This window comes from Amblyomma mixtum, chromosome 4, assembly GCF_055824585.1.
Source record: "Amblyomma mixtum isolate Tamu chromosome 4, ASM5582458v1, whole genome shotgun sequence".
Classification (NCBI taxonomy): Eukaryota; Metazoa; Arthropoda; class Arachnida; order Ixodida; family Ixodidae; genus Amblyomma; species Amblyomma mixtum.
In genome coordinates, this window is record NC_143015.1 from 142,275,961 (window position 1) to 142,288,044 (window position 12,084).

At 47.9% G+C, this 12,084-nt stretch overlaps 2 protein-coding genes across 2 annotated transcripts; one reads left to right on the top strand and one right to left on the bottom strand.

The window, feature by feature from the left end:
* Positions 1-578: 578 nt before the first annotated feature.
* On the top strand, positions 579-10,062 carry LOC149348528 (glutathione S-transferase kappa 1-like). Its single transcript, XM_089588166.1, has one exon. It carries the CDS (start codon positions 7,991-7,993, stop codon positions 8,666-8,668), a length of 678 nt encoding a protein of 225 aa, XP_089444292.1. The 5' UTR covers positions 579-7,990; the 3' UTR covers positions 8,669-10,062.
* Positions 1,889-6,243, bottom strand: LOC149348529 (ER lumen protein-retaining receptor 2-like). The gene is made up of 2 exons (XM_089588168.1): positions 5,059-6,243; positions 1,889-3,691 (listed from the first exon to the last, which is right to left on the bottom strand). Exons 1-2 carry the CDS (start codon positions 5,300-5,302, stop codon positions 3,657-3,659), a joined length of 279 nt encoding a protein of 92 aa, XP_089444294.1. The 5' UTR covers positions 5,303-6,243; the 3' UTR covers positions 1,889-3,656.
* Positions 10,063-12,084: the final 2,022 nt, after the last annotated feature.

A 12,084-nucleotide genomic window follows, 5' to 3' on the forward strand; every position in this document is an offset into this window, starting at 1 on the left:
TTTTTGCCGCGGGAACTCAATCTACACGTTCCGAGCATTCTTAGAAACTTCGATTTATTGCCCTGTGTGGCCGATTTCCCTAATTAAATCGAATTAACGCCCGGCTCCCAGCTTTTTTTTTTAATTCTCCCTCGTACGGTGGGCGGAGTCGACCAACGCGGGGAGTGCCTTTCACCCAGTCCCGTGGCGGCTTGCTGCTCTACCATCGGCGGAGTAATACGTAGTAGTCCGTAGAAGCAAATAGTCCGCGCGTATTTTTATTTCTGTGGGCTTATTTTGCGGTTATATTATCTGCAAATGAAACTATTTATTTGCGGAAACCTAAAAAACAAAATGAAGCGAAAGCAAAGCCTCCACGGAGCTGGCTGAAAGGCACTCCCCGCGTTGGTTGACTCCGCCCACCGTACGAGGGAGAATACAAAAAAAAAGTCGGGAGCCGGGCGTTAATTCCATTTAATTAGGGAAATTGGGCACACAGGGCAATAAGTCGCAGTTTCTAAGAATGCTCAGAACGCGTAGACTGAGTTCCCGCGGCAAAAAGACTAGTTCAGATTCCTCTTCAGTGCACCTTAAGGGAATGTTGCGATATCATTAATGGGTTAGAGCTCATATATACGGAATTGGTCATGCTCGACATCCCACTTGTAGACCCCTGGCAGAGTCCTCATACTACTACTCGTGCAGTGGTGCAGCGGATAAGCGATGCACCACAGCCCTGCGATGGCAGGTGCTGCCACTGGTGGTGCTTCCACGAACTATAGGTTGCTCTTCCCGAGCAACCTCTTGTGACCAATCATTAACTGCTACCTGCCACAGTGGTCAATTTCATCATTATCCGGCAGGCAGGCTACACGCCACAAGGTCACGTGACATAGGTGGCCCACCTATGTTGCTTCTCCAGGGATATTTTGTTCACAATGTCAGATTTTCTGCACAACAGGAGCCTTGGCATTGCCATAGTGTTCACTGGACTGTTGTCATGGAGCCTTGGCATTGCACATATTGTTCACTGGACTGTTGTCATGGAGCCTTGGCATTGCCATATTGTTCACTGGACTGTTGTCATGGAGCCTTGGCATTGCCATATTGTTCACTGGACTGTTGTCATGGAGCCTTGGCATTGCCATATTGTTCACTGGACTGTTGTCATGGAGCCTTGGCATTGCCATATTGTTCACTGGACTGTTGTCATGGAGCCTTGGCATTGCCATATTGTTCACTGGACTGTTGTCATGGAGCCTTGGCATTGCCATATTGTTCACTGGACTGTTGTCATGGAGCCTTGGCATTGCCATATTGTTCACTGGACTGTTGTCATGGAGCCTTGGCATTGCCATATTGTTCACTGGACTGTTGTCATGGAGCCTTGGCATTGCCATATTGTTCACTAGACTGTTTTCATGGAGCCTTGGCATTGCCATATTGTTCACTGGACTGTTGTCATGGAGCCTTGGCATTGCCATATTGTTCACTGGACTGTTGTCATGGAGCCTTGGCATTGCCATATTGTTCACTGGACTGTTGTCATGGAGCCTTGGCATTGCCATATTGTTCACTGGACTGTTGTCATGGAGCCTTGGCATTGCCATATTGTTCACTGGACTGTTGTCATGGAGCCTTGGCATTGCCATATTGTTCACTGGACTGTTGTCATGTGCAGCCGGCTACCACTGTGGAAGCAGCAGCGGAATCAGACAGTTGAGGGATGAGGAGTTTCAATATCTCTCTTGCCCAATGCAAAGGACTATAACCTACCCAAGCAGCACAGTTAATTGGCCCAATATTGCAAAAGGATCGTTTCACTCTGGGTTCTTTGTAGGCCTAGCCTTTGCCAATACATTTCCAATTCTGGGCCAATTTACCCCGGTAGCAAATGCATGAAACTGTGAAGCCAGCGTACAAAATCGATAAACAGAGTTTTATTTGCACCATGATCCATGCCTCGAAACCATGCCGGGGACAGCCGCGACAGGAGCAGGGTCAGCAACTTTGGTGATGCTGTCGACAGGTGCTGCTGGTGACCTCTGGTGCCAGCAAGAAGACTCTTCCCAGCACCCCTCGTTTTTATTTTCAAACACCCCACCGTGTTTTTTTTTTGCATGCGACAGCAACTCACAAACTTCCTCCACGACACGGGCAACCACCATTACAAGCCACCAATAAACGGGACACACATCAGCTTAGAAAAAAAAAAACATAGACTGCACTAAATCTCAGGCAGGCGTTCCATGCTTGCTACATGGGACTACTGTACATGCCACGATCCATCAATGCAATTATCTTGCCTTCAGTGACAATCTGCCTTTGCACGAGTGTTCCTCGCAATAAATGCCGGACCTTTCCATATTTAATTTGCATTATTTCAAGACATGAACAGAGAAAGTTGCCCCGGCGCATTAATGGCTGCCTGTTCAGAAAAAAAAAAGTGTGCCTTCCCAAGTTTTGAAGTGCAAGAATCCGAAATCCCTCGCATGAAAAAGCCGGCTGCAAGAGATGCAGTATATTACAGTTATGCTGTTGCAGTACCTGGCATTTTTTCAGAATAGAGACATTGCAAGAACTAGGTTTTCCGATTTCCCATCTTCCTAGATTTATAGAATGTAGACGTTCCACCTAGAATACACATTTTCCCCGCTGGGAGGTGAATCTTTGGAATCTGCCTCCTGCCATACCTCTGCATACATGTACACACACACATAAAAAAAAATCAATAATAATAATGATAACAGTCTTCAAATGCGCGTGGGAAAGAGGAACACTTCCACTGAGACTGTACACGAGTTGTCAACCGGCCACCCCAAAAGATCCCCACACTATGACCACCGTAGTTCCATTCACTCAGTGAAGAAAAAAAAAAAAAAGAACAGGCATGAAGAGAATTCACGCGCTGCTCCCAAAGCAAGAAATCGTCGATGACACAAGCCTATGCAACAAAGCGGCTGAACATGTTTTGGCAATCCGTGCACACGGACGGGGTTTGCAAGTGACAGAGAAGCCAGTGTGTGGGCCACCACCTCTGCAAGTTTGTCGCCAAGCTGTAAGTCACGGGCGTTTTTGATGACAGACTAGTAGCAACCGTTTGAAGTGGGGAACCACGGTACATGGGCACCGTGATCTCGCACTATCAGGGCAAGCACATCATATGGACAATCCATGCCCAAACTGGGCACATTGTGCACACCCAAACAAGTATTTGCGGTGCAGCCAACTTCCTACCAGTTGTTCCACTGTTTCACCATAGATGGCGCCACAATGTTGACTCCCCAGGCAGCCCTCTCTAAACCTCGTCGGGAGTGAACGATATGTAAGGAAGAAAGTACAGACAGGGAAACAAGGTTTGGCTCGGAAGCACAAAGCTAGTGTGAATTTTAGTCCTAATGAGACAAGGGGAAAAAAAAAACTAAAACAAAAATAAACTCAATGGGTGGGTTATGACAACTTCGGAAAAAGATAGAGAGAGGAATAAAGAAAAGAGAATGGGTATCAACAAAAAGAATGTTGCTTGGCTCCAAAGAACTGCCGAGACCAGATGCTGAGCAGCGGCAGAACTGCAGAAGTAGCCACAACAGCGACGCCTGCAGGGTGTTCTGCGCAATCTCCTCGGGGAGAAGGGCGGTCTGCGGCGGCACTTGGGACAGCTGGGAGCCTGGGTCAGCTTAGGCGGGCAGTTTCAGGGCTTTTCCCTTGATGACTGCAAATGAGAAGAGCACAGTCAAATAGGGCGCTGTGGTTAAAGGGACCTAAACGGGAATACCAAGTGTAGCTAAATCCGCCTTTTTTTACATGGATGCTCTGCACATATGCGCGTCTCTCCTCCTCGAGATCGACTGGTTCAAAACTAACTCCCAGCCTTTACTGCACATGCTCAGTTCATGTGAGCAACGGGCAAAAGAGATGCGCGACACCAGCTGTCAAGTACACATATGCCACCTTGCACGCACAGTTGGCGCCTCGTGGAACCAGGTCATGCCTGTGTCGCCCATGTGTGTTTGTTTTCGAACAGTTTTCTGGGTAGTAGACGTACTGCCCAGAGGGCACCACATCTCGTAAAAAAGGCGGATTGAGATATTAGTGCCTCAAGACTGCAAATACAGTGGAACCCCCGATTACGCCCCCCGTTCACGCAACGACCCATGTCGTTAGATGGCGCTACAAGTCGCCGCACTGTCACCATCATGAGTGTAGTGTTGTGTCCTAAAGAAGACAATACTGTTTCTAACTCCCTGCCAGTCGCACATCTGTTTCCCGCATCATCGCTGCTACTACCCCGATGAAGACGTGACACACAACTTTTTGGCTTGTTTTTGGTAATCTCAGACATTTTAAGGATAGGCTCTTCATTTGGCTGGCTTAGGCCTGCAATGCCAACACACGAGTTTCACCGATAAAGTTTGTGACCTCGCACCTCCAACAAACGGCCCCGCCTTCAGCAGCACAGCCCAGTTTCAGTTTTGTTATCCTGCTTTCTGCTGTTTTGAAACTGCTCTCACTAAGCTGCTGCTGTTGACCACAGGGTGCGAGCTGCCGAACACTGCTTGAATTTCCACCAAGCCACAGTGCAGTTAATTTTTGTGTACAGATTGAACCTCACTGTAAAGGCCCTTCAAAGAGCATATACATGCTACTGCATTTCATCATCCCCGGCAAAAGAATGCACAAGTACACCGCATAACTTTCCACAACCAGGTATGTCCTTTGCCAACACAGTCATCCCTGGAAGCAGCAGGCCTGCACCAGGCCCTTATGTCAACCTTCTCCTACACAATGCTCACACCTATGCTCACAAGTTACCTGTGCTTACGACCGGCGCTTTCGCACATTGGTTTGGTTTATGGGGTTTAACATCCCAAAGTGACTCAGGCTATGAGAGACGCCGTAGTGAAGGGCTCCGAAAATTTCAACCACCTGGGGTTCTTTGACGTGCATAGACATCGTACAGTACACACTTTTGCACTTGTAACATTAGGTGACCAGGTACACACACGCTGCTAAAAGATGTGCACGATGGACAGTGAGGAACATACTGTTAGGAGACAGATCCATAAGAGAGAGTCCCACCTCTCGTGACGTAGAGATAGAAGAAGTTGCAGTAGAGGATGGTCTGCACCAGGCCGGCCACAATGGCGATGAGGTCGTAGAAGTTCTCCGTGTAGTAGCGGTACACCCAGTTGAGCAGGTACAGTGCCCGGTACGAGCCCAGGCAGAACAGGTAGTGCGACGTGATTGTCTCAGCCTCGCCAGTCTTGGAGACGAGGAACAGTTGCGGTAGGATGGCCACGGCCTCCAGGTAGATGGACAGCATCCACAGGACCTGTTGGGCGCGACGGCGACGTGCGGCACCTTGTCAGACTTGTATGGATTCAGATTCACATGGGGAACACAGGCAGTCACCCCGATGCCCACAACACTCGCGCATGAATTCTGCAAATTCTGCGACCTCAAAGGTACAGGAGCAGTCACATTTGTGCAGCGGCGTTAATGGGTCATTGAAAACACCTCCCCCAATTTTCGCTCGTAGTAATAATCAATTTTTCGGCTGGCTGTAACTGTGTCAGTGTTTGTTTGGCATTCGAAGATTCATTTATGGCTAAGAAAATTGGATTTGAATATGGAACATTTCTTTCCCCATCATACGATTCAAACTCCTGACAGCAATAAAGAATGGGACTCCCTGACGAAGTGAATGGACGTGTGGCCCGGCCTAAGAGCTCTGCAACCAAGTCCGGAATAGCCGGACACCTACAGTCAGATGCAGCAGAGTTTTCGTCGCGGTGAGCGCAGCAGCCGAGTTGACAGGCTGTGCCATCTGGGGAACTGAGGCCCATCCCAACTCTGAGTCGCCTCGCAGCTTGCCAGATGGCGCTGCCTGTCAAATCGGCTCTTGCACTCGCCGTGACGAAAATTTTTCTGTAGCTGACTGTGGTGTTTACTGATCCTGGACAATTCAAGTAAGTTCCGATATTATATTTAGTGCAAAACACAGACTACCATAAGCTACCTTGTGGTCAGTGGTTAAGCCCATAGGCCAGTAGTTTGCGCAGAAGTGGGTACAACTCGGACAGATAAATACGGAACTCACGGTACTGTGACGCATCCGCACACTGTGGTAAGTGTCGATTTCTAAATGCTACTGCTGAGCGCTTCCCTTGATAGACGCAGAGCTGCCCGTGTGGTAAGAGTTGCAGCTCGTGTAGCCAGTAACTACAGTCTGAAGACTGAACACATCTAACTGAACACCCCCCCCCCCCAAAGCAAAGAAAACAAACTTCAGCAGTACTGTGACTAACTAGCATGGCGCATATAACACATTTATAACGTTTTAAGTCTTTCACATCAATAATGTTGCTATGGTGTCAAGATCAACAAACACAACTGATTTCGGAAATGTCCCTGAATAATGATAAAAGAATAGCTATACACCCAAGGAAATGGCTAGTAGGAGACTATATGCAGGACGGTCATTTACCATTCCAAAAACGAATACTCAACACAGTACCAGTGAGGCAGCAAATTGCAGCACACACTACATGCAACATGCACAAACCGTACAAGACTACGCAGACTCAGGCAGCTTAGCTACAGGAGCCAAACACTGCAGTCCACAGCAGCTTCACAAACAGCAGCACCGCTCAATGTAAACCCAGACGTGCTCCAGCCAAGGAAGGTCGGACAGGGCAGCCAGGCATTAGATGCCTTCGAGAACACTACCTCCGTTTTGCTTCCTTTGCACCAAGCGCGTTTTAACAGCCCGGGTCAGTGGAAAGAAATAGAATATGCCGTCAGTGGCCAGGGTGAGGGAAAAGAAAAATAACTGCCACACAGTCAGAGCAGCAGTTTAGGGTGCACAATTTTAGACATGTCTCCAGGACATATGAGCAGTGACAACCAAAGGCAACCCTCATTAGGACTGCACAGGTCAATTCAGTGATCACACATGCAAGCTTAAAATGTGCATACACAAACCATATACACAGACAATGCACAAGGATAAAATAAATACCGCAAGCAATACAACCAACAAAAAGTGCCACACATCACATTTCACAACGGACAAAGAATAAGACCCAGTATACATGCTAACCACAGAGCAAGAATATTCGCAGAAAGGCACACTCTCAACAGAACAAGCACAAACAGACAAGCAGATAACATCACGTGGTGGTGACGGGGACAAACGCACTCTAGTCGGATCCAACTCAAGAACGAAAGTGGCTTTTCCCGGTCAAAGGACCCCTTTCCAGCCAATGGCGTCGACCGATTCTCATGACCTTGCTAGCGTGACAAAGCAGGGAGTGGTAGATGAAAGGGGATAATCCCTTCCCTCTGTGGTCGAGGATAAACCCCTCTCTCCCTTGTGGCGCCGCTCCCATTGTGGCGCCGCTCCCAACCGAAATTTCTTCTCGCCCCTGTGGAAGAGTTGGACGGGTGCCAGAGGGCGAAGAGGGACGGTGCAGAAACCGAAATTTGTAAATTTTGCGGCCACCTGGCAACATTATAGATCACATAATATGGAGATGCGTTCGTGCCCAACGTAATCTAGTAACGTTGTTCGTGCCCCAGGGCGCAACGCGATTAAAACTAGCGATGAATGGGAGACCACGCTGAGAAGCTCCGACGAAAAAACTCAGCGCTTGGCCGTCCGCCTGGCGGCCGAGGCTGAAGACCTCTTCTCCTAGACGGGGTCGGGTGTCCTTCGGTCGCGGTGCGACAGCCTGCTTCCCCGGACGCCTGCGTGCGGACCCGGAGGTGGCTGCCGCGCCAAATTCGGCGGAAATAAATGTTCTTCCTCTTCCTCCTCCTGTTTATTCTGTTCATCCTCCTCGTTCGATAATGCTGATACTGCGCTGAGGGTACGAACACCACCGTTTCGCGCAGAAGAAGTAGACAAAGCTTATCAACCCTCTTTTTATGTGGTGAAGAAGAAGAAGAAGAAGCAAATCCCCCGCCGTGGAAGGTGCGCAGCGCCACAACCGCTCCTACCAGCCTAAGCATGGCAGTTTCGCGGATCACAGTCGAATTGTTCTACGATGTCATCTCTCCCTACTCCTACCTCGCGTTCGAGACTCTAATCCGCTACAGGACGCCATGGAACTTGGATCTGAAGCTGAAGCCTTTCCTCGTGGGTGGCGTCATGAAACAGACAAACAACAAGCCGCCGGGCTACGTGCGCAACAAGGGTCTTTACATGCTGACGGACATCCGCCGGGTGTCTTCGTACTACGGCGTGCCGATCAAGGTGCCCGACTTCTTCGTCGAGTTCGTAACGACCAAGTCGACCCTTAAGCCGCAGCGCTTCCTCGTCGCGCTCGACCTGAAGCACCCGCAGTACTTGGAAGAAGCGTCGCGGGGCTTCTGGAAGCGGTTCTACCAGGACAACAAGGACATCGCTGAGGAGGACAGCATCGTGGAGGTCGGTCGCGCGATTGGCATGAACGACGGGGCGCTTAAAGAGGCTCTCGCCATGATCAAGGAGGATAGCGTCAAGAAGGTGTTGGCTGAAAACACCAGGCGCGCTGTTGAGGATTACGGCGCGTTCGGCGCGCCCACCATAGTCGCGCATGTTGGGGGCAAACCGGAGGTGTTCTTCGGCAGCGACAGGTTCGAGCTCCTGGCCCATATCATGGGAAAGAAGTGGCTCGGACCGAAACCGGCTGAAGCCAAGCTGTGAATGAAGGCCTGAAAAAAAACACTGCAATTTACGGGGAAAAAAACGTTCTTTTTTCGTTTTTTTTTTCATACAAGAATAAACGAAAAGAAACATTGAAAATATCACAATCCCAGTTCAAGGTTTTATGACTGCTTGCTTTTAGTTTAGGTTTTTGGTGCATCATTGAACGATTGGAGAGCAAGTGTCATCGCCGGTGCCAGGTAGTGCTTTTAAAACGTTCGTGCTGCAAGTTGAAGGCCAAGTCACATATAAGATCCAGGCTTGACTTAAAAACACACTACTACTTCATTGCAATATGGGCAAGGTTAGCGGGGCATAGAGTTGTTGTGGTGTTCAGCGTTTTTATTAGAGAGCAGTTTTCAACAGTTAGTCTAATTGAATGCCGACATTATTTGCATAACTGTTGAAAACTATTCTCTTATACCAGAAATGAAAATACAGGACAATGTGTTTAAAACTGCAATGAACTGTTATGAGTACGTTTTGTGCAATGCGATTATTTCATGCCGACTTGCACATTTCACTTCACTGTCTTGCAACTTGTTCAGAGTAGAGTAGAAGTTAGAAGGCGACAGGCTTCAGACCCATTTCAGACTAATGTGTGCAAATGTCTCACAGTAGGCTTCTTCATGCTACTTACCTGCCTGTGGCAGAACTGGCAGAGTTGCACGGGTTGTTGAGGACAAACTGAAGTTTGCCTGTATCGATAGATTATGGCATTCTGATGACAGAGACGTTAACTGAAAACGGGGCTTTCATAAGCCATAAAAAGACAGAAAATACAGGTGTTGCCGCTACTGGTCGACTTTGCAAGTAAACTCCGTGCGTCGACACATTTTTTCTTGTTCGCGGATCAAGGGTTGGGTTACGCACAAGTTAATTGTAAACAGAGATTGGGGACTCCTTTTTTAGTGTATATGTCACCAGTTTGAGTAGTGATGGGAACGTTTTCAAAAACAATTTTGTGTGCAATAAATGCGTCTTTGCTACCGGACAAACATCAACGTAGCCATAAAGAGGCACTGGATCAAATTTAAGTAGGAATAAAAATTGGACAGCATTGTCCGAGGTGTCCCTGAAAGTTTAAGACTTCAGTATAAACATTCAGTCCTTGCGTTTACAAGCAAAAAAAAAAAGTTGTTCCTCAAAGACTTCACGGTGACTGCAAGGTTTATAAAACGAGTCTGAACAACTGAGAAAGTACAACGGTACGGTCATGAGCCCATCTAGATGCACCATCTCCACCACAACAGGCTAAGAAGTTTCCACGGAATCATCTCTCCTAACCCCCTCACTTTTTTTTTGTATAAAGAATGCATGGTGGAAACACATTAAATCTACACACAGCTTAAATGCGTAGGTTTTATTGAAATATTTTAAAGCAGTAACGTGTTTAAAAACATTTCCAGTAAAATCGGACTGAAGGTATCGATCAGAGCCCAGCAGCCGTTTTTTTTGCGGGCGACAGTACTGCACATTTCCATTCTGTCAAGGCACTAACTTCCGGTTTGGTCTCTTGGCTTGTCTGGAAGTATTTTAAACATTATTTGCTCCAAAGAATCTCGGATTGTGACCTGAAAGCAAAACACCCCTGAGGGAGAATGACGAATAGTTTGCGCAGTAAAAAAAAAAGAAAGTTTTCAAGTAAAGGATTTGAACTGCTGTTTTACGTAAAAAATTGGAGGAGACACTTAGCGCCCCCTTAAGGTTATGATGCGATGGCAATAATGGCTTAATGCCCATATATGCATGATTGGTAATTCTCTAATTAAAATTCACAGATCCGTGGGGATTCTCATACCACTCCTGGCGCAGTAATGCAGCCGTTAAGCGATGCACCACTGCCCTGCGATGGCAGGTGCTGCCACTGGTGGGGCTTCCGTGAACTATAGGTTGCTCTTACCGAGCAACCTCTTGTGACCAATCATTAACTGCCACCTGCCACAGTGGTCAATTTCATTATTATCTGCCGCCGCGGTGGCTCAGCGGTTATGGTGCTCGGCTGCTGACCCGAAAGACGCGGGTTCGATCCCGGCCACGGCGGCTAGATTTCTTTGGAGGAGAAATTCTCAAAGCCCGTGTACTGTGCGATGTCGGTGCTCGTTAAAGAACCCCAGGTGGTCGAAATTTCCGGAGCCCTCCACTACGGCGTCTCTCATAGCCTTAGTCGCTTTGGGACGTTAAACCCCATAAACCAAACCTAAACCATCATTATTATCCGGCAGGCAGGCTACACGCCACAAGGTCACGTGACCTAGGTTGCTTCTCCGGGGATTTTTTGCTCACAATGTCAGATTTTCTGCAGAACGGCAGCCTCAACGCTATCGTTTTAAAAGCAGAGCTTACCCACTGCACTCTACCGACCACTGTTAATTGTGCTCTTAGCCGTTCTCACAAATATTCTATTTTCCACTAGGTGGCACGGCTCACTTTCCGCGCTTTACAGTCGACAGTCGGGAAATACACAGCGGTGCCACCAGTTGCAGCACCACTGTCAACCTTTCGTTCAGAATATTTTAAGGAACTATGAAAAAAGCGGGGTGAAACAGAGCAAGAAATATTAAACGGTTACGAAAGAAAAAGAAAAGTAAGACGCCTGGAGTGTAACAGCAATAACCACCCTCCGTATGGCACTGTCCTGTTCATAGTGTCTAGTATATCCATTCTGTGAGGCTATATTGAGATGCAAAGTTTGAACACAGGATGCCACTACTGTTGGTTCTGAACAGACTTTCTGAACTCCTGCCAGAACGAAGAATTCTGACCTCGTTATTGCCATCACAGGGAAAGCTCAAGAGTACGCCAAAGTATTTACACTCATATCCGACATATGATTGAACAGCTATCATCATCATCAGCCTGACTACACCCACTGCAGGGCAAAGGCCTCTCCCATGTCTCTCCAATTAACCCTGTCCTTTGTTAGTTGCCGCCACTGTATCCCCGCGAACTTCTTAATCTCATCCGCCCACCTAACTTTCTGCCGTCCCCTGCTACGTTTGCTTTCTCTTGGAATCCACTCCGTTACCCTTAAGGACCAGCGGTTATCTTGCCTTCACATTACATGCCCTGCCCAAGCCCATTTCTTCCTCTCGATTTCAACTAAGATGTCATTAACCCGCGTTTGTTCCCTCACCCACTCCGCCCTCTTCCGATCTCTTAATGTTACACCTATCATTTTCCTTTCCATAGCTCGCTGCGTTGTTCTTAACTTAAGCTGAACCCTCTTTGTTAGCCTCCACGTTTCTGCCCCATAGGTGAGTACCGGTAGGATACATCTGTTGTATACTTTTCTCTTCAGGGATATTGGTAAGCTACCATTCATGATCTGAGAGAACCTGCCATATGCGCTCCACCCCATTCTTATTCTTCTAGTTATTTCCCTTTCATGATCCGGATCTGCGGTCACTACCTGC